Genomic DNA, 23,630 nt, shown 5'->3' with positions numbered 1-23,630 from the left:
TGCTTTACAACTACAAATCTGATTTACACTACTGCATTGGCTATTTTTGAAAAGCCAATGCAGAAATCTACAATTACACAGATTTTAATGCGTTAACCTCTATATTGCTGTCGGGCAGAAACCTTTTGTAAATTAACTCCCTACTTGATCCTACATGGCGTCACATTAACTATCAAAAGTAGCAGATCTATAAGCTCAAAACACGACGCGAAGCAACGCGTTTTGAGCTTATAGATCTGCTATTGTATTTCTACTATTTGGGCGAAAACAAAGCAGCATAACTTACCTTTTTCCTGTTTTTCGCCTGCTTCTGAGCAGCCTGCGAGACGTAGAACATAGAAGAGAGAGGGGAGGGAGAGAGAGAGTGAGAGAGGGGGAGAGGGGAGAGAGAGGGGGAGATGGGGGGGGGGGCATAGAGTGGGAGACAGAGGGAGAGAGCGCAATCAATGCAACACTTGAGAAATTGAGATTTGGGTGGGAGGACAAAACAGAATACTCACTAGACACAATCTCGATCGTGTGTGTGTGTGTGTGTGTGTGTGTGTGTGTGTGTGTGTGTGTGTGTGTGTGTGTGTGTGTGTGTGTGTGTGTGTGTGTGTGTGTGTGTGTGTGTGTGTGTGTGTGTGTGTGTGTGTGTGTGTGTGTGTGTGTGTGTGTGTGTGTGTCACTATCAGAACTACACAGTGCCAGAGGCTCGTGAAGCGAACATCATCAAAAGTTTCCCCTTCATCGACGTGACACAAGTCACCCTGTAGACATTGATACTGACATGCTGCATGTGTAACTTATTATCACCACACGTCTCCCCAGGGGTCGTCAACATGTCCATACACGGACAAATGTGTCCGTGGGAAAGACTTGACCTTGAGTGTCCAGGTTTTCTTCAGAATATGTATGGCAGTATTTACTATGTATTTACTATGTATTTACTATGACACTATGGCACATCATGAGTCCAACTAGTACTAGTGGTTCTCAAACATTGTATTTGCAAGGAGTGAGGACATAACCCCAGAACTCTGAGAGTGTACAAATGGAACGGGTCCATTTGGTTCCATTTTTCCCCCAGTTACAGGCCTGTTATGGTCATTCAGGGCTAGCTCGTTGTGTTTCTGGTAGTACCACGTTTATGTCCGAGGCAGAAATGTAATTTTGACAAAATGTCTACCACAAGCAAATGGCGATGACCCTCCCTACTTGTCAGTTGTTGTGCTACTGGTTACTTACTGCAGGGAAAATGTTTTGGCAATGTCTCGGGACCCCCGCCCCGCCCCCTCCCGACCCAATATAAATTGACTGCTACAATAACCTTAACCCATTTTGGGTGGGAACCCCTTTTGGTGTTTTAAGCATTATGTTATAATTTAGCTATTGAAAAATAGCAGATCTACAAGCTCATAGCGCGCCACCGAGTGGCGCGCTACGAGCTTGTAGGTCTGCTATTTTTGAAAAATCGTGAAAAAAAAAATATATATATATATATATATATATATATTTTTTTAAATAATTTGGGGACCCCCTAAAATAATTTGGCGACCCCCCCAAGGGGTCGCGACCCACGGGTTGAGAACCCCTGACTTACTGTGACCTGCATGGCGTGTTATCACTTACTGTGACCTGCAGGGCGTGTTATCACCAAACATCACCACATACACAGCAACATCATCAATGTTAACCATTTCAATCAATGGTATCATGGATATTGTCTCCATATTTTTTCAAAAAATTAACACCCCTACCTCATACTTTTGAAGCACAGAAGTAGCAGATCCACAAACTCGAGCCCGTTCGTGCCCGTTTTAAGCTTGTCGATCTGCTACTTTTGCTATTTTTTTATTTGAATCCAGAAAAGTACCTGAGACGGAGACGATATAAATGTATGGCCTTTTCCTCTGATATACAGTATCAGCAATGTTACAGTAAGTTACAGTAATGTTACAGTAAGTTGAGCCTGTTCACGTTGTGACCAGATGCGCCACCAACTTACCCCTAAACTTATTTGCCATTTTTTTACTATTTTAAAACATTTTAAAATAGTTCAACTAGCCAATCTACGTCGACACGCTGTGAGCTTGTAGATCAGCTATTTGAACTATTTTAAAATGGTAAGAAGATGGGAAATAGGTAAGGGGTGGCGCAAGATAAAGCTGCAAGGGCCCAACACTTTCACTGAGTTCGGATTTATTCTCACCCGGACTCGGCTCATGGCTTCCTGGGCTTGTTGCATGCGGGCGGCCTTGGTGGGCGTTCTCTCTGACAGTAAGTGGGTGGAGCCGAGATAGCTGGCCGCAAAGATGATGCCATCAATCAGGTCATCGGGATCACACGGTCCAGGGACTGCAAAAGCCAAACATGCGTAGGTGCAGTGTTGATTTCGTCGACTAAATCTATGATGAAAAATGTTCGTCGACTACCTTTTTTCCAAAATAAATGGAAACTAAATAAAAACTAAGCTATGATGACTAAGACTAAATATATTGACAATATTGTCAACAAATAATAACTAGACTAAAATGTTAGGAAGGGACTAGTGGACAAGAGATCCAGGATACGTAAAAGACAAGTCATTTTACACTTGATTGCATGCTGAAAATAGCAGATCTACTATTTTCAGTAAGTGTAAAATCAGCCATTACGACGGCATCAAGGCCCGCCAAAATACATTTTAGTCAACTGTAGACTTAGTCGACTAAAATCTTATGATATTTAGTCGACTAAAACTAGACTAGACACTAAAACATTCCAAGTGACTACAATGTGACTATTCAAAAGACTATGACTAAAACTAAACTCTAAATGTTCTGTCAAAATCAACATACAATAGCACTTTTCTTAAAAGAGCTGTGGAAGGGACTCAGATGGTAGAGCAGGGTTCCCGGTTCGATCCTCAATTTCCCCTGAGTTAGTGTCAAAGTGTCCATGAGCAAGACACCAAACCCCTATGACTGCTCATCCTGCTCATTATGCATGGTTTTCTCTGCTGTGGTTAAGTGAATGTGTGGGTGAATGTAATGCTATATAAATGCACCATTTACCACACACCGATGGCAGAGGCAATGATGCGTGCAAGGCACCATTTGCCTTGCTCAAGGACACTTGACACGAAGCCAGGAGGAGTCGGGAATTTAACCTTCCAATCCGGCCACTCTACCAACTGTTCACCAGTGCGTACATTCAGTATGTGCACTAATAAATGCACTGATCAAAAAATGGGAGATGAGCATCACTAGAATTTAATACTACGTTATTGATTTAACCACTTAACCCATTTAGACCTGAGGACGCATGTGTGTCATATTATAGCTTTTAACCCGTTTTGGGCGGGAACCCCTTTTGGTGTTTTAACTAAGCATTATGTTATACTTTAGCTATTGAAAAATAGCAGATCTACAAGCTCATAGCGCGCCACCGAGTGGCGCGCTATGAGCTTGTAGGTCTGCTATTTTTGGAAAATCGTAAAAATGCGGCACAAATCTTTGAATATATATATTCTTTCAGAGCGAACGTTTTTTTTATTTCGACATCAGGCCTGAATGGGTTAACATACTTCATTTTGCGACAAATATTTTGTGACAAAAATACACGATCCAAGCTTAAAATAGTGAGCATGTACTGTAACTGTACACCTGCTAGTTTTGCTTTTTTTGTGAAAACGTTAGTCCAAATTAGGGATGCCGTGCACAATGAAATGAACGGATGAACGAATACATCATACAGTGGGTAGGAAATCATTCAAATAGGTTCACGTATTCATTCATTTGATGTCACTCACCATCTACATATGTGGGAAATGTCGGCAGAGTTCTGCGAATCTGAGGAGAGAAGAACAAAAATGATCCTTTTTTTTAAGATTAGGAATACATTTAGGTTTTGGGCATAGTTTTACTGAGGTTATGTTTAGGAATAAGGTTAGGTGTAGGCATAGTTTCACTGAGCTTACTTTTAGGAATAAGGTTAGGTTTAGGCATATAGTTTTACTGAGGTTATGTTTAGGAATAAGGTTAGGTTTTATAGGCATAGTTTCACTGAGGTTACGTTTAGGAATAAGGTTTTATAGGCATAGTCTCACAAGGTTAAGTTGAGGAGTACCTGGTGCATTCCTGGTACCTGGTGCATTCATTGCACTAGCTTACCTCTTGGACGGAGGGCTGCTGTGGCACTGGTGCTGGCTGTGGCTGTAGATGTTGATGCTGATGTGGCGGGTGCTGATATGGCGGATGTTGTACTTGCTCGTGTTGTTTCTGTTGCTCAAGATGTTGACGTTGCTGTTTCTGTTGCCGTGGGTCGTGTTGCAGACGTGGCTGCGGTTGCTGCGGAGCTTGCTGATGTGGAGGCTGCTGATGATGAACCAGTGGGGCACGCGGTGGCGGCGGCTGCGTGTACGGCGACCGTGGGGGCCTCGCGGCGGTGTCCTTCTGCTGTGGCGGCGGGTGGCCTTGCTGCTGTTGCGTGCTGTTGCTGCTTGAGTGCTGTTGATGGACTCTGGACGTCTCGGCCCTGACCGGACTGACGGGCTCCTCTGACGGGCTCCTCTGTCCCACTACAGCTGGGCTGTAGTGGGACGGTGACTCGGACACCGAAGGAGAGGACGACTGAGAAACGGGCTGAGAGAGAGAGGGGGAGGGGGGGAGGGGGAGAGGGGGGAGGGAGAGAGGGGGTAAACAATAAAGGGGAAACAGATTGTATTACTTTTGTATGCATGGAATCAGTCATCGTACTACTGTCTACTTTCCTTGCAACATAATCAATACAATAATGCAGACATAAAATCTCGCCATTACATCGCCACTATAGTCCTCTGGGTGTTTGTTGACAGCTGGCTGGTGGCTTAAAAACATAATGTAAACACCATGAAACTGGGGGTTAAATGATTAATTGAATAATCAGTACAATTTCAATTGGTATTTTTTTTGTTGGCTTTTAGCACTTTTTTACTTTATATACTTTTACTTTCTTTCATTGCCAGTCTTGCCTTACATTTTCAAATGTATACAAATATTTGTTGTATACTATTGTGAGCTTGTAGATCGGCTATTTTCAAATGGCCAAAATCTAGATATATGTCACGATCCGTGACCTGTTCTGTCACTCTGCTGTGTTTTCTTATGTTCCTGGGTTTTTAGTTAAGAGTTTTACTTTACACATGTGTACCTTTTTATTTTGTAGTATTGTTTTGTGCCTTCCTGTCTGCCCCTGTAGTTTTGTACCTGCCTTGTCTACTTTGTGATTAGTCTAGTTTTCTCCATCTGTGTCTTGTTAGTCTCCCAGCCAATCCCTTTGTTGATTTGTCAGTTGTATTCACCTTTGTCCACTGTCCAGTTAGTCCTTGTCTATTTATATTCCCCTGTTTTTTCAGTTACTTGCTGGTTCGTTGATATGTTGCCAGTGAGTATATTTGTAGCCTTGATTCCTTGCTTGTTGATCCCCTAGTTTTCCCAGTATAGTTTTCCTCTTGCCTTCCTTGTGTTGCTCGTGTTCCTATTTTGACTGCCTCTAAAATGTATTTTGGCGGGCGTCGTAATTACACTTGCTGTAAATAGTATGCTATAATGCTATTTTCAACATGCAACCAAGTGTAAAATTACAGTACATCTCTTGTCTACTAGCCCCTTCCTAACATTTTAGTCTAGTTTTTATTTGTTGATGAAATTGTCAATATATTTAGTCTTAGTTTTAGTCATCATAGCTTAGTTTTCATTTAGTTTCGTTTTCGTCAGTGAAAAGAGGTAGTCGACGGAAACATGTTGTTGTAGTATTAGTGCATCACTCACGCTGTGATGCTGCTGCTGTGTGCTTGTTGCATCCTCCTCCTGTCTCATCACCCACACCGGCTCCACAGGCTGGTCGGGCGTGTAGGGAGAGCGTACCGTCTTGGTCTTCACCTCCTCTATGGCCTCCCTGATGTCTTTGATAGCCAGGCTGATGGCGTCGCCGCCGGAGCCCTCCTCCTTCACACACTCCTCCTCCTCCTCCTCTCCGGAGGAGAGACCCGCCCTGGCTTCCTTAGGGCTGTCACCATTACACAATGTAAGTTGACGAACGTGTTATTGTCAAACACATGATTGCGATTAACGATTTAGTTGTGTTTGTGGCATTAAACGTTGGATCAAATTAATAAAGTTCGGTTTGCCAGGGCAGATATGACACATGTCTCCACCCGGTTAGGAACGATGACAAAATACGTAGGAGTAATATAAACATGTGTTTGTCACACAAATAATTGCGATTAACGATATAATTGTGTTTTTTGCATTGAACATTGGAACGTTACAATTTGTATTTCTGTTTGCCTTTTAGGCTTCGTAATTACAAAGTGCACAGGGCAGATATGACAAATAACTTAAATACGCTATACAACAAAATCATTGACAATCACTGACAAGCTTACAGACGTGTTGTAAGCTTGTAGATCTGCTATTTCTATAAATTGTTTTGAAGATGTATGGCCATTTTTCAACATGGAAACGATTGTTGCAAATAAAAATTGCGATTAGGTGATTATGTAATAATTATGACAGGCCCTACCTGGCCTGCACATCCTGCTGGGCCTCCTCGGAGCTCCTCTGCCCGGACGGAGGGCTCTTCACTCGGGCGTCTTCGCGATGCGTTTGCACCGGGACCGCCCCGAAGCCGCCGGGGGTTCCGTCGGCGTCGTCGCTCTCCCCGCCGTCAGACTGGCCGGCGTCGTAGTGGTGCAGCCTGCAGCCCACGGAGCGCCCTCGCCATGCGGGGGCCGTCGTGTGTGAACCCCGCTCTCTGCCCGCTCTGATAGCGGCGTGTGGGGGACATTCGACCGGGGAAACGGGAGCCCTTTTTTGTACATTGTGTTTGTTTATCTCCCGGTGCGCCTCGCCGCTCTCTGCCCTTCTGGAAGGCCTCCTCCGAGGTTCTCTGTGTAACTCCGGGTAGGACGTCCTGAGAGGCTCGGGGAAGGAGTCGGGATGGGACTTCATCACGGACGGTTCTGCTTCAGCGTGCGGCTCGCCGAGGGTTTCGGGGGCCGATTTTTGGTGGGACTCCGTATAAAAGTCTGCATAGGTTTTGGGGTAGGAGGCGGTGTAGGACTTGGACGGCGAACAGCATTCGGAGCTGTCCTCTTCGTCGTCGTCATCGTCGTCGTCTTCGGGCAACGCGTCGTTGTCGGGGCCAGGGCTGGGGCTCGAGCCGGGCTCCTCCTCCTGCAGGCCGCACCGCTCCCCCAGGTCCGGGGACGACGGGGGGGTGGGCGAGCAGAGGGGAGGTGGGCCGTCCATGTTGAGCGACGCGGCACTCTCTGTGTCGGAGCAGAGATCGACGGTGGCTTCTTCTTCTTCTTCCCCCGGCACCGTGTCGTCACCCTCCTTCAAATATATCTCGTTCCCTTCTTTAGGCTCGTCCTCCCTCTGTTCAGGCCCCGCCCCTTCAGCTGCCACCTCTTCTTCGTTCTTCGCAGGAGCTATTTCCATGTCGCCATGGCTACGATCCGAGTAAGTCGCGGTCGAGTATGAGTCTCTGTCTTCCTCGCACAAACGTTTCTCCTCCTTATCCTCCTCCACCTCATGCTCCTCTGGCTCTTTCTCCTCCGCTCCGCTCTCCTGCGGTTCTTCCTGCATGGAAGCAGAGGGCGGGAGGTCGCCGCGGGTTTGCAGGTCCGCAGCCGGGGCGTCGGCGGCGGGCGTGCGCTCTGTGAGCATGGCGACGGGTGTCAGGTTAGGAGACGCCCCGTCCAACGATTGTTCCGCGTGCGACAAGCGCTGCCGTGGCACCTCGGCCAGACTTCTCCCGCTCTCCTCTTCTTTGCCGGGCGACCGCAGCTGAGGCGACGGTGACGACGACGTGTCCTCCTCGACCTCTCTGACCGGTTGCCTCTGTCTGTTAACGCGGACCCTGGGGTTGGGGTCACCCTGGCGGCGATAGCGGGTCACCCCCGGGCGAGGATGCTGCACGGGCCGAGCCTCGGCTTCCAGAGCTCTGCCCTGGTCTTGCCTGGACGGGACCAGGGCCGGCAACGGAACCTGACCCTGGATCTGACCTGGTCCCGGACCTTGTCTCCTGTGCTGCCGTGGCTGGCCTCGACCTGTGGGATGGCCTGACACCGTTATTATCACACAATCAATCCCCTGATGGCAATTTATAGCTAAAAAATATTTGAGCTATTCCCAATGATTTTGCGTAATTAATAGAATCGTTTTCCATTCCAAAAATGCAAACATGTTGAAAAACGTTTATATATAAATAAACGCGATCTTTTTAAACTATATACCCTTGTGCAATGTTCATTTACAAAGCCTAAAAGGCAAACAGAACAGCTTTTTGAGGGGCACTATCCCCTCCAACATCTGGCTTTCGGACATTATGTCATAATATGGCAGCAATGTCTATGGACTTTTAATGGCATAAAAAACAGCACCCCACGTGACTCCTTGTGGCAGCCAAGTCTATTGACTTAATGACATAAAAAACAGCATCCCATGTGACGTCATGTGGCAGCCAAGTCTTTGGACTTTAATGTTTGTTTAGAGTACAATGATTGCTTAAAGAAGTGAGGCGCCCCTCACAAGTGTGATTTTACTTTTTTCTATTTCAATGTTCCAAAAAGACCCTTAAATCCAAGTGTATGACATTTAATCGTCAACTGAAGATTCCTGATGGTGACACATACCTGAGGGGTGGTGGTGTTGAGGAGGGGCATGATGGTGATGATGGTTGGGCTCTCCGTCCGGGCTGAGCATCTGACAGGGTCTCCAGGACCTCCTGGCGGGGGGAGCGTCTCCTGCTGCTGCAGTCCCATTCTGGTGCCTGTTCCTGGGGTTGGCCTGGTGCTCCTCCCCTGCCGCGCCGAGGGCTGTCACCATTATGACATTTTAGGCCCAAACCGCACCAATGATTCGCCATGCACACTCCTTTGTACTCCGAGTATTAGCATGTTGCTGGAGTTGCATTGGTGCGGTTTGTAGCCAGCTCCTTGCAACAAAACTGTTTTTAAGGACATGTCACACCAATGCCACCAATGCAACATGATACCCATGGCATGTACCCGTCTAAATACTTCCTTATGTCAATGAAGCCCACAGCACCAGAGGGCGTTCAACAAACCATGTGCAACCCAGATTCGGCTCAAACAAGGGACTAAATTAAAAAAAAGGGTATCTTTCCTTCAGGTTGTACTGCTTGATTCCCAGAGGTGTGAATTGCAGACTTGAAAAGAAAAACCACACCTCTGGGAATCGAGCAGTAAAACCTGAAGGAAAGATACCCTTTTTTTGTATATGGTTCTACCTGTATCACCAAAGAGCACCTATCTAAGAGCCACTAACTGATCCCTGTAGCGCTTCCATTCGTCTATTTTTAAAAGGACTAAATTAATTTAGCTCCTATGCCACCAAAATGTGGAACGCCCTACCAGCAGCCATTAAGACATGTGAATCCCTTGACTCCTTCAAAACCGCTCTCAATGGGCACCTACGGATGGCTGCAATTCGAAACTGGCCGCTGGAAATAAAGTTTCCCCTAACTGTATATTTGTTTTCCCCTTTTTACTTCCTTTTATATGATGATTTCCTGTTTTATTTTTTATTTTTATAGAAGTGTATATTTGTACGTCTCTCTTAATCATGGTGTCGTCCACAGTAACAGTTTTTGTATTGATTGCTTTCGTTCGTCTGTGAATAACATTTTCAATCAATCACTCGATTGCAACTGCCGTTGGGGATAATGGCTTCATGCAACTACATGCAACTACTCGCAATCATGATTTGGTTGCAAGAAGTTGCATTAACTCTCATACAGAAGATTTGCGACAATTTCATTGTCGTTTAATAAACAAGCTTCATAAACAAAAGGTGCATATGGGGCAGATATGACAAATAACTTACATAATGAATTAACTTTACTTTTTACTTTATATGAACAGTGGAAATAGCTGATCTACAAGCTCATTTCCACTCTTTTTGAAGATGAATGTGAACATTTTCATGTACACACACACACACACACACACACACACACACACACACACACACACACACACACACAGAGTGCACACAACAGCATCCATTGAAATGATTATCACGATAAACATGTGCGATTATCTCAAATAATTGCGGTTAGGCGATTATTATGTGATCATTGTGACGGGCCATACCTGCACCACCGCACCCTTCGTTATTATGTGATCATTGTGACGGGCCATACCTGCACCACCGCACCCTTATTATTATGTGATCATTGTGACAGGCCATACCTGCACCGCCGCACCCTTCGTCCTGATGCTTGTGGCTCATCATGGCTGCTTGCGTGTGACCTCCGTCTGACTCTCAGAACATGCTCGCCGTATCCCAGAGGAAACGCCGCCGCTCATGACATTTTCTGTCGTTGGGGGAGAAAAAAACCCAGGAATAATGCAAACGGAACATTGGAAAAATGACTCGCAGATGTTAAAGGTGAAACAGAGGTCGTAATGGAGTTCTAATAATTCAAGACAGGGTCACGCGTGGCAGATGATAACAATCGGTTCTGTAATGGTAATTGAAACACAAATGCTGCTTTTTGTAATGTGTGATTCACTAAAACATTCATCAGCATTATTAACCAAATTGTCACCATAACATTAAAGGTACAGGGTAAGGTACAGGGTACAAGGTACAGGCCTTGCAAACGGGGAGTTCATTTTATAGTTCATTTTCAATGAGACAGGTCTGCGTTTTTGCGCGGAGCACTGGGGGGCAGTCGCGGTGCGACAACGCAAGCGTATTTACGTGAGCGCGGTCCCGTGAATTTGTTGTGCGCGTGCTTGTTACGCGCACACGCCCGCGACTCACCACACCTGGATTCTGTTTAGCTTTTTTCTTACGCATGCGTTGTTGCGCTCCTCTTCAACAGACCTGGAGGAGACCTGTGTTGATCCAGGCAACAACGCCTGTGTTCCTCGCTTCACGTTTGCAAGGCCCTTTATGCTTCCATAGGATAAGTGATATTTTGGGTTAAAACAAAATGTTTTTTGTTAAAAGGTTAAATCATAATTCTGATAGTAATCATTGCTACAGAGTGTGTGTTCAGTAACAGCAGTGTCTCTCCAGCTCTTTAATAGACAAATACATTTTCAGGTCGGTGACAAAATGTCAGCCGATCAGATGAGAGTAGCCATATCGGCTTCATTTTGATTGTGTAATAAGGGAAAATTAGCTAAATGTGTGGCAAATCTGCAAAAAAATGCTTACCACTAGCTTTCTTCACAAATGTGTTCATAAAGGTGTCTACTATCACAGAAAAATGTATTCCAACCCAACTCCCTTGGGAAACGTTGCGACAGCTGCTGAAAGTTGGTGTACAAAAACACTCCTTCGCCTAAAAATGGCCATAGCCGTCAACACAAATTTGATGAGGTCAGCACATTTGGGCACATTTGGGTAAGTGGCTATGGCCACATTTAGCCCAAGGAGTGTTTTTCGTGCAAAACTAATGCTTGGAATGGATTCAGCATCATGAAAACCCTCTAGTTTGACACGTCACATACTACTTAAAGCATAATGACATTTTGGGAATTTTGCCTTATATTGGATGTTTATGGTACCCCAACTTTCAGCAAGTTTCCCAAGGGAGTTGGGTTGGAACAAATTTATATGTGATTGTAGACACCTTTATGAACACATTTGTGAAGAAAGCTAGTGGTAAGCATTTTTGTTTTTGCAGATTTGCCACACATTTAGCTAATTTTCTCTAACTAGTGTTCCTGTTCCAATTTTGTATGCTCATTTCTTTGTGTCATCACTTCCAATTGCACTTGTTTAATCTGTATCCTGACTGAGTTATATCCTGATTGGATCAAATTGGTATCCTGGCCTGAAAATGCATTTTCTGTTTAATAAAGAGCTGGGGGAGACATGGAGACTCCTGTTTCTGAACAAACACTATAGCAATGAGTACTATCAGAATTCATAGCTATTTAACACTTATTTTTATCAAAGAAAATCACTTGCCCTACCCAACATTTGACCAAGATCAATGTTGGCTTGTATGCCAGTTTTACCTTTATGCAGTTTTGAAACAATGATTTTTGCCATGATTTAGTGAGCTGACAAGTTGTATTGTAGCGCAGGGATCTTCAACAGGGGGTCCATGCTGCAGGACTCCTAGGGAGTCCTATAGAGTTACTACAGGGGGGCCACCAAATCTTTGCGTGATAGTAACTTTTTCACACACACACACTACTGATAAGAAGACCTAGAGTAAATGTGTTGCTATGTATTTTAATCTGGTTCACATTCACCCCAGCAGCTGGCAGATGACAGTGCAGCCAGAGAGAAAGAGAGAGAGACAGGAGGAGGAGGAGCAAGAGGGCATAGCGTAACCTCAGTAACAGAGTGGGAGGGACTCAGCTTTCATGTGAATACTAAATGTCCCCATCTCTAATGATACACATACTGTATATGTATCTAAGAGAGTGGTCACGCCTGTACGAGACCACCAGTCCACTCCATGGACCATGCAGTGGACAGACAGTCACTCCTGTACTGTACGAGACCACCAGTCCACTCCATGGACCAGTGGACAGACAGTCACTCCTGTACTGTACGAGACCACCAGTCCACTCCATGGACCATGCAGTGGACAGGCAGTCACGCCTGTACGAGACCACCAGTCCATTCCATTGACCATGCAGTGGACAGACTGTATACTGTACGAGACCACCAGTCCATCTGGCAGGCTGCAGCGAAAGCCCCGGGCGGACGGGGGATTTACTATCCCATAAGCCTGATCTTATACACTGATAAGACAGTGGGCCTACACACACACACACACACACACACACACACACACAGACAGTACACACACACTCACACAGTACACTACACACGTATTACTATACTTCTGGGGACATAAACGTGTTGGGGCTGCTGCCGGGCTTAAATTTGACAAATGCCCTATATTTACCGATGTGTGCCATTTTAACCTGAAGCTGAAAATAGCTGATCTACAAGCTCTACGGCGCGTCACAGTGCACAACGCATTGTGAACATGTAGATCAGCTATTTTCGGTAGTAGGCCTATAGATATTTAATTAAGAGGACATTTTGTTGGTCCTCCCATGCAGTCCCAATGTATATTTGTCAAATTATGTAGACCTACATGTCATGATGTGGGTGTATTTGGCCCCAGCCGCCCAATCCCCCACGAAATGCAAGTATAGCCTACACACACACACACACACACACACACACACACACACACACACACACTGTGAAATTACCAATAGGCAATGTATGCATATCGGTTACATTGGGTCTACTGTTGTAGACTATGTTTATTCTACCATGGGGACTATATAGAGATAAACAATTGGCTATAAACATTGCTTTTATTATGAAGGCGTATAAACGGCCTCATCACGATGGAATGCATGTTATGTCGTGTAGCCTAAGACTGACGACGTGATATTACAAATGACTAAAAACCTACAACTATGTATTTTTTATTTTATAGGCTATAGGAATCGAGCCCCTTAATTGTCGTTTATGAATATATATATAGAGCTCAGCCCACGACGGGACGGGTTCTTATTGATAAGGAGTACTATATTGACCATACATTAATATTCCCTCCTTGTCACGACATGCCGTAGTAGCCTATACTACAGCAGCAGGATGCATTTCATGCGCGCCCGTCGCCCTATAGCTTGTTCTGTCTGTGTTCTGTGACTGTCACCCCATTCCAACGCGGGACAGGACAGGCAGCCTGCATGGGGATGGAGCACGTATCCATGATTCCATAGGCCTGAGAATGCATCCGTTTATCAGATCAGGCAACCGTAGGAGGTCCGTTAGCTATAGACAGCAGTCACCTGTTTGTCTGTCTGTGTCTAAACGGACAATAAGGCTGAAAGAGCCTTTGAGGAGGAGAATGGAGAATAACATCCTCCAGTTTAGACCTCCGCAGGTGTCCAGTCAGAGAGCCACCAGAGCGACCACTCACTCACTCACTCGATACAGTCGATACAAAGTAAGCGATACGCACTCATGCGTGCTTAATTCCCCCGTCGCATTTTTACACAAAATCCCAATACATGAATGACAGAGCTGACATAATTCGGATGTCTCTTACCTGGATGTGTGTGAGTGTGTGTGTCACTGGAGGAAAGGGGTGGGTCGTCGCGTCGCAAGAATCCACATCATCATCTCCATCTTTTCGTGCGGGTCCCCCTCCTGCCTGCCAGCTCCCTCCCTCCCTCCCTCCATCCACACCCACTCGCTTGTATGGATGGATTAAACCGGAGCGCTCGGCTCCTCCCCTCTTGTGTCGTGACATCAGAGCAGCGGATTATGCTCGCTTGCTCCTCGGTTAAAACAGTCCTGTCGCCGTGCGACGGTGTCGAGTGCCGAAAATAGCCGAACTACAAGCCCACACAACACACATGCGTTGCATGTTGCATCCTCGATACTTTGTGAGTTTAAGGTAGGCAATTTTGGCTCTAGAGAGTAAGTAGCCTGCTGGGACTGCCTGGCAGTAACCCGTTTGTGTATATATCTATACTTTTGTAGGCTATTAATTGTTGATTGATTGATTGAAATATTTATTAACAGTTTGCAGAATTACACCTACATTTCAAGCACAAACTCAATACAAAGACTGTTAACTGTGAGTGGACGACCCAATTAAGCATTACACTTGTTTACAAGAGGGTCCACCATGTTCAATTCATCAAAACATTTAGAGACTACAAATAGACACTTCTATATAGTCAAAGAACAGAACAGGAATTCATCATAGAGGTAAAAAGGGAAAAGAGACATATACAGTGAGGGGGTAAAAAGGGGGGGGGGGGGGGGCGGTGGGGGATTCAGATTTTTTACGGGGGCCAGTTTAGAATTGCAGCCGTCCGTAGGTGCCCTTTGAGAGCGGTTTTGAAGGAGTCAAGGGATTTGCATGTCTTAATGATTGTTGGTAGGGCGTTCCACATTTTGGTGGCATAGGACCGAAAATAATTTAGTCCCTTGTTTGTGCCGAATCTGGGTTGTACATGGTTCGTTGCACTCCCTCTGGTGTTGTGGGTGTGGACTTCGTTAACATTAAGGAAGTATCTAGACAGGTGCATGGGTATCTTGGTGGAGTATCGAATCTGTGTCTCCCCCCCCCCCCCCCCCACATATATGGAGGCGTGACTGACGGGAGATGCAAGTTTTCATAGTAGGCCTAAACAGTGACATTCGGTCGCTATTATTATTATTGCGACCATTGGTCGCATTTACTATGAAAACCTGCATCTCCCATCCGTCCGTCAGTTAGTCACCCCACGCCTCCATATATGGTCACGCCTCGTGACATCACACCTCCATATATGGTCAGTGGTCACACCTCGTGACATCAAGCCTTAGTCGTGACACGTCACGCCACCATATATGAATATCACGACACTGACCTTATCAAACCCTGGATAGCCATTCATGGAGAAGACTGGATCATCCCCTGGCCTAGATCTGCATGGAGCCGGCCAGCCAGAGGCGGACTTACCAGTGGGCTACAGCCTGGGGGCCCCGACAGGGGGGGGGACCTACATTTTTTTTGTACATTTAGTATTATGGTTAAAACATTGAGAGCTTCTGCTCAGACAGTTTCGCTGTGTTGTGGGGTAGCTGTGGAAACCCCTGTCAATGTCGCTGTGCATGGCAGCCTGCATTCAGCGACTAGTCTGTCTGTCTGCCTGCCTTTCTCTGGGTACCCCAAAATTACAGCGAAATTAGAACAAAATACGCCAATCTTTTTCCGGCCACACGGCTTTCCCGCTCGACCAAAATGCACCGCACAGCCCAGGGGGGCCCTGAAATTTGTCTAGCCCTTGGGAGGGTAAATCCGGCCCTGCGGCCAGCAACTCTACATCTGACCTCAAACCCTTAGATCTCCATATATGGAGCTGTCCTCCCCACCCATGCTTCCTCTTCGATGTCTCCCTTTTGACTGATAACCGGCTTCTTTTTTTTTTTTAAGATATTTTTTTTGCGGCTTACGCCTTTTATTGGTTTTTGAAGGGACAGACAGTAGGCTGACAGGAAACGGGAGAGAGATGGGGAAGACATGCAGTAAAGGCCGTGTCGGGCTCGGGAGTCGAACCCGCGGCACACTGCGACTGGATTACCAGTCGGGTGCCCAGACGGTTACGCCACCGCCTGGGCGATAACCGGCTTCTTAATGCACCTGCTTTAAAAAAAATGCTTGCGTCAGGTCAGGTTAAAAAAATATCCCATCATGCAGCTAGCTTGTACTGAGCACCGTTGCCAGTAGTTTCCCTCGAGGGCTGGGCTGCTAGTACTTTGATAGATGTTTTACAGCTAGCCTGCCCTACGGCATTATTCTGAGCCCCTCCAACGCGTTCACACCTCAGTCACGTGACGTTGCCCGTGCCTGCCCTCTGGAGTTGTCGTTTCCATGACAACTGTGGATGCTGGTGCGAGGAGAAAACAACATGCATTGGTTTGGTACCCCAGTCTGTTGTAGACTCATCTAATAGGAGAAAACAACATGCATTGGTTTGGTACCCCAGTCTGTTGTAGACTCATCTAATAGGAGAAAACAACATGCATTGGTTTGGTACCCCAGTCTGTTGTAGACTCATCTAATAGGAGAAAACAACATGCATTGGTACGCAGGTCTATTGTAGACTCATCTAATATATTAGATTAGTCTACAATGCATGTTTTCTGCATTGGTACATGCATTGGTACCCCAGTCTGTTGTAGACTAATCTAAATATATATTAGATTAGTGTAGACTAATCTATTATATTAGATTTGTCTACAATGCATGTTTTCTGCATTGGTACATGCATTGGTACCCCAGTCTGTTGTAGACTAATCTAAATATATATTCAATGCATGTACATTTACATAAGTATACTGTACAATTGTAAGGTATTTGTAATAGAGTATGTCCAATTTCCAATACTTTTATTCTACTCCAGTACATCTCAGATGCAAATAGTGTACTTTTACTCCACTCATTTTATTAAAAAAAACTTTAGTTACCTTTTACTTTTTTTAAATTTTTATCACAAAACATACATTACCAACTTCACCCCTATATACATTTTGGCCATTTGAAAATAGCAGATCTACAAGCTCGCAACGCATTGTCGCAATGCGATGCTTGTAGATCGGCTATTTTCAAAAGATTTGTATACATTTGCAAACTTGTGAAAGGAACATTTTGCATAATGAGTACTTTCCAGACTTTTACTTGTAACGGAGATGGAGTAGTTCTACATTGCAGTATTGATACTTTTACTTAAGTAAAACATTTGAGTACTTTTTCCACAATAGCTAATGAACCCAGTTATTTGGTGGTAAGCCTAGAGGCTGTGGTCTTCACCAATTAACTACAGTATCAAAGTGTATTCAAGATGACAATGTTATTATTATTTTTTTGCAAGAATGATGTACACTTGTACGCTTGTTTCCAGTCCAGTTGGTTCCGCTGCTCCAATTTTCAGAGGATCATGCAGGCATCAATAATTTGTGAGCCACTCTCTGCATGCATGTATGTATATGCTCTTTCCTATAGCCCCAATGTGACATGTATTGAGCATGTACTAAATCCCAGTGGTGGGAAGTCACCAAGTACATTTAATTAAGATTCTAAGTAAATTTACTTAAGTACTGTACTTACATACAATGTTGAAGTATTTGTACTTTACTTGAGTATTTCCAAATTCCAATACTTTTACTTTATAGCCTATACTCCACTACATCTTTGATCCAAATATTATTTTACTCCAAATATATTATATTTTACTCCATTACATTTATTTTGAAAACTTTAGTTACTAGTTACTTTGTAGATTTGTATTAGGCCTATATTACAAAACATACAATAACCACTTCAGTCCTGTATACATTTTGTCTATTTGAAAATAGCCAATCTACAAGCTCACAATGTGTCACAATGCGATACATTATGAGCTTTAGACCTAGAAGACCTAGAAGATTTTTAGACAGTTTACATACACATTTGAAAACTTGTGAATTGGGACATTCTGCACATACTTTGGTACTTTCAATACATTTTTAAACCAATTGACCATTTGCAGACCGTGGCCATCTTGCCATCAGAGTTTGGAAGCACTTGTTTCCAGTAAAGCAATGTCCTGCTGCCTCCTGCATTATGTGCAAATTCAAAACGGGTGGTACGCAGGGCAGTTGAGTGATATCTAACGAGCACTTCCAAACTGCAACACTTAGAAAAGGAATCCTGCAAGGACAGAAAGTAACTCATAACATGTCTACAGTGGATTTTTATGAAAAACACTTTGATGATAGAAAGAGAATAATTCAAGCTTTTCGTACAGCTGCAATGTTTGACGTTGAGTTTGACGTTGTGTAATACAAATCAGATAGGACTTTTCTGTTTGGATGAATGGGCTGTCTATGGGAAGTTGCACCTTGTTAGCACCTTGCCATTAACTTATATGGTAAGATGGCCGCGGTCTGCATATGGTCCATAGGCCTACTTTTGTACTTTTAGTCAAGTACGTTTTGAACTCCGGACTTTTACTTGTAACAGAGTATTTTGCAGTAATGATAGGCCTACTTTTAATAATAAATGTGAGTAGGCTACTTTTTTCCACCACTGACTAAAGCCTCCACTGACTGGATCCTTCATGAATGTTTCATGAATCCCACTATACAGCCTTATCTCTGTCAGTCACCACCAATTCACATCAGATAGCACATATTTGTGCACTCTAAAATTGTATAAATTAAACATTGAGAATTTGACTGTGTTGAGCAGGGTGGAAAAAGCACTCAAATGTTTTAATTAAAGTAAAAGTTTCAATACTGTAATGTCGAAATACAGTATTGGTATCAAAATATATATTATATATATATATATATATATATATATATATATATATATAGAGTAGAAAAAACTTGATCTACACGTTCACATTGCGTTGCATTGCGATGCATTGTTTGCTTGTAGATCGGATATATTCGGCCGAAGTGTATATAGGGCTAATGTGGGTAATGTATGTTTTGTAATTATAATCAAAGTCTACAAAGTAATTACAGTTTTCAAATGTAGTGGAGTAAAAGTACAATATTTGGATCCGAGATGTAGTGAAGTAAAAGTAGGCTACTAGAAATTGGAAATACTCAAGTAAAGTACAAATACCTCAAAATTGTACTTAAATACAGTACTTAAGTAAATGTACTTAGTTACTTTCCACCACTGGGGTTGAGAGAAAAATATGGTGGTAAAACAGTAAGTGGACAGTAGTCTGCACTGGCCTGTAGGTGGCACTGTTTGTCATCTCCAGAACATATTGTACACGTGCACACAGTGTTTATATGATGTGAACTTTATCTTTATACAAATATTTCAAACGGCCAATATAAAAAGAAATGCAAGCGATACACAACAGGGAATACAATGTTTATTGACATACCCCCATTGGGTACATTGGGTATTGGCAACAAAGGGAATTTCTCAACTTTTCATTTGGAGAACTTTACAACACCGTAATAGAGATTTAAGGGTCCAGACCCCCGGGGGGGAGGGGTGGGTGTGTGTGTGTGTGTGTGTGTGTGTGTGTGTGTGTGTGTGTGTGTGTGTGTGTGTGTGTGTGTGTGTGTGTGTGTGTGTGTGTGTGGCCCCATAACAGAGGGTGTAGCCCCAGGGTGAGGGGGTCTCCCCGGAGGCATTGTGGAAACACATTTACATTGTGAGAGGAACACGTAACAGTATCCTCTTACAGACTGCAGCCAGTGCTCTGCATGCTCCACAGATGTCTTATTTATTGAAACACCCACATGTTGTTTACACAGAGCAATGTAGGATGGAGTTCTAGCTAGGTGTGTCAGCCGCTTAGTTGTCCGACAACTTGCATTCAAGACCGTTGTAGTTCTTGGGTCCAAAATTCCAAACCAGTGATAAATCATTTTTAGATGACGTCTTCTTCAGAATGTAACGGATAACCTTATTGTAACCGAAAGGCCCCCTCTTTAAAACCACTTAAACCCTGTATGTTCTGAGTTGACCAGGGTTCCCCAAGGCTCTGTCCGTATTAGTATCACCATCTACACTTCTCTTTGCCGAAAGTAGACGATCTACACGCTCACAACAAAGCACTGCATTGCAAATCGCTGTGAGCTAGTGGATCGGCTATATGTTTGCCAACTGTTCGCCACTATATAGGTTCAAGTGGTTATGGGTCCTTTTGGTTAGATTCGCACACTCTCAGAGTTAAATTAACACCCAGGTTTGTTGTATTCATTGTGTACCAACTAACAAGGTGCAGCTGGTTGACCTTTGTTGAAAAGCATTCCCGATCATTTGTAACTGATTATTCCATGATGACTCATTGGCTTACTAAAGTGATGGGGTATTTTCTTAAACTGTAAATAACCCTGTCCATGAGTTCTCTCCAGATAGTATAGCCTTGATTGGCGTAAAATGAGACACTTGTGGATGTAATGAAGAGAGAGAGTTCACCCACCCATCTGGTATGCCCCTCGAAATGATTCAACACACCTCATGGAGTCACTGGAAAACACAGGATGAACAAAAGAGAGAGAGAGAGAGAGAGAGAGAGAGAGAGAGAGAGAGAGAGAGCTGTAAAGTGGTGGGAAAAGTACATAAATTAAAAATGTAATTGAGTCAAATTGATTGAGTAAATTGAGTAAAAGTGCAACAAAAGTATTGGCCTCAAAGTACCCATTCTACCCAAGTATTTTGAAAACAGCAGATCTACAAGCTCACAATGCATCGCATGTACAATGAAATGTATAGGCCTAACGTGTTTAATGTATGTTTTGTAATAGCCTAACCCAAATCTACAATGTTAGTTAGTTAGTTAGTTCTTTAGTTACAGTAGTAACTAAAGTTTGGAATAAAAGTACAATATTTTCCTCTGAGATGTAGTAAAAGTATTGGAAATTGGAATTACTTAAATAAAGTAGATGGATAGTACATGGATACTTTCCACCACTGGCGGTAGACAGTAAAAATGAGAGAGAGAGAGAGAGAGATAAGGTCTTAAAGTCTTGCAGATGGATGACAAATGTGGAATAAAGTGTTCCCTTCCTTCAGTATGTAATGTGTTTCAGCAGTCTACTCCCTGTCTGACAGACATACTGTTCCGTTCCATCTCTATATCCTTTAATATGCGGAGTCACTCTAAGTATCAGTTTATTGACCAAGGAGGTTATTTGCACATGAATGAAAACTAAAATCATGTTACAAAAACTGGGGAAATAATCAAAAGCAGAAGTGACAAGGTAAATTAAAAAATAAATAATTTAGGGAATTGTGGGTGTCTCCTCTCTCATGTATAGTCTTTGGAGAAAAGGCCTACATTTATTTGTATTACTGTAAGAAGTTAAAAACACACGTATGGCTTTCAGTCCTCTGTAATTCAACTAAAAATCACACCCGTGTGAAGTGAGTGGTGCAACTCCGTGTGGGGGGTGAGCCGCCCTGTGCGTGCGTGCGTGCGTGCGTGCGCGCGCACACACTTGGTTGTGAAAACCAACCAAAAGCTATTTTCGTGCTCGGACACAGACAGGGAGTGGTTGCAAAATCTACTGCTGTCAGGTGCCCACCTGAAAACGTGCCATTGAGGTTTTCACTCTGTCTTTATTTTTTATCAGAATCGTTGGTTTGCCCAGTATGTTTGGTATGCACATAATAATAGTATGCATTTTTAAAATGAGAGACAAGTGTCTGCCTCAAAAAGCAGGGCTGGATTTAAGGGGCTGGGTGCCCATGTGGCTTGAGTCATTGGTGGGGCCCGCACTACAACCACAAAATGATACGCTAACTATTACGCCAACCAGAACTTCTGACCAGAAACACATGCATCCCAATAGCAGTACTGTATGTTATTGGCATAATTGTAAGCACATGAAGAAAAATCAAGGCCATTCTCTGAGGATGACAGACAAACTAGCAATGTCACCACTAGTGCTGTAACTATTGATTATTTTTGTATTGATTATTCTATAGAGCACTGAAGTCTGACATCAATTTCGGTAGAGGGCGCTATGTCAACAGGTTCATGTACTTTTTATTTGCATTGTAATCCCCATAGGTTTTTTTTTTTTAGATTGACTCAAAAAAATAAACAAATCATCCAGGCCGTTTCACTCATATGGATAAGAAGAATCAACTAACTACAGGAAAACACTAAAGTTACTGCTCCTGAATTAGTTACATTTTCGCTAGAAACAGACTACATGAAATATGACTGACTGACTGACTATCGTAAACGATACAGAGACACCTCCCTGACAATATCGTCAGGACAGTTTGTTTATTTTTGGACCACAATTCTTATATGAGACGATTTTAAGATGACCCAATGTTTTTCTCCATAGAGAAATTACTTCCGTGAATCAGGGGATGAGCGAGTGACGTCAGGACTTCGGCGCTCTATTGATTTTCTTTCTTACCCCTGGGCAGACCAAGGACAGATGCCGGGATTATATCTCCAAACTGGCCCTGGAACGCCTTGGGATCCCTCAGGATGAAGTTACTAATGTTGTTCTGGAGAGGGAAGTCTGGAGCTCTGTTGGAACTGTTGCCCCTGCGACCCGACTCCAAAGCGGTTGAAGATGAATGGATGGATGATTCATATTGTTTATATTTATTGTATTTTAATATATCACTGAATTGATTAAATCATTTAAGTGTTATTTTTTACAAACAGTGTTGTGCAAAAATAGTACAACTACAATCTACAAGCTCACAATGCTTTTTAATTTGATTTCAAGGATACCCATAACTCTCTGAGTTTCAGACCAGTCCATTTGGAACTACCTCAAGGAACCCATAAGGGTCCCTGGACCGTATTTTGAGAACCTACTCTCCAGTATGTCCAGATCAAGTATCTCCTGGCAGCATCCAGCCATTTTTATTCTTTCCAACTTCCGCTCTATTTCCACAGCACAGTTTATAACCATACCAATGAATGCCATAAATCGTCTTGCTTCCATGTAAGCAGATGTGATATATTTAGCTTGGTCTTCCTCTTCTTTACACTCTTGAATCGTATCAATCCTTTTCGCTTTAATGACTGGGTCTCAGCTGACAGTTCATTTACTGGACTGCATAGCAGAGCTGCTATTTTCAAATGGCCGAAATGTGCATGAAGTATGTTTTGTAATTATAATTCAAATCTAAAAAGTAACTAGTAACTACAGTTTTCAAATAAACGTAGTGGAGTAATAGTACAATATTTGCCTCTGAAATGTAGTGGAATAAGTAAAAGTACTGACATTTTTTTAAATACTCCAAAAACTCAAAATTGTACATAAGTACAGTGTATGTACTTAGTTACTTTCCACCACTGAAAGCGAAGCACTATAATGAATGTACACATACAGTCATGTATGGTGTAATGTAGTGTATGACCATGTAAGGAGACAAGTGGAAGATGGTTCTCTTCTCACCCACTTTGTCACATTATGTATGTGCATGCACATCTGTACAGTATGCGCATGCACAGTTGCACACGCACGCGCCCACACACTCACACAAGCACCAAGCGTGCACTTTCATACTGTGACACGCGCAGTGCACATTTTGTTAACATTTTTCTCATAATGCATAATGCTGGATCGTAGTGGCCACTCTGGTCAGAGTGGTGGTGGACATGCGCCTGC

General features: G+C 43.6%; 2 protein-coding genes across 2 annotated transcripts in view; both read right to left on the bottom strand.

Moving 5' to 3' along the window:
* Positions 1-8,834, bottom strand: part of LOC306939480 (uncharacterized protein) — a gene marked incomplete at both ends in the record, with an annotated part of 18,258 nt that extends 9,424 nt beyond the window's left edge. The window contains 7 exons of the mRNA XM_079524068.1: positions 287-319; positions 2,192-2,337; positions 3,773-3,812; positions 4,134-4,604; positions 5,772-6,024; positions 6,526-8,056; positions 8,642-8,834. Of these exons, the coding sequence (XP_079380194.1) occupies positions 287-319; positions 2,192-2,337; positions 3,773-3,812; positions 4,134-4,604; positions 5,772-6,024; positions 6,526-8,056; positions 8,642-8,834 (2,667 nt within the window). The remainder of the gene's footprint in view (positions 1-286; positions 320-2,191; positions 2,338-3,772; positions 3,813-4,133; positions 4,605-5,771; positions 6,025-6,525; positions 8,057-8,641) is intronic.
* Positions 1-23,630, bottom strand: part of LOC306940117 (serine/threonine-protein kinase NIM1-like) — an 805,056-nt gene that overhangs the window by 287,532 nt on the left and 493,894 nt on the right. The window lies entirely within an intron of this gene.

This window comes from Electrona antarctica (genome assembly GCF_951216825.1).
Source record: "Electrona antarctica genome assembly, chromosome: 16".
Lineage (NCBI taxonomy): Eukaryota > Metazoa > Chordata > Actinopteri > Myctophiformes > Myctophidae > Electrona > Electrona antarctica.
The sequence above is the reverse complement of the archived record's forward strand: the minus strand, read 5'-3'. Positions and strand labels throughout refer to the sequence as shown.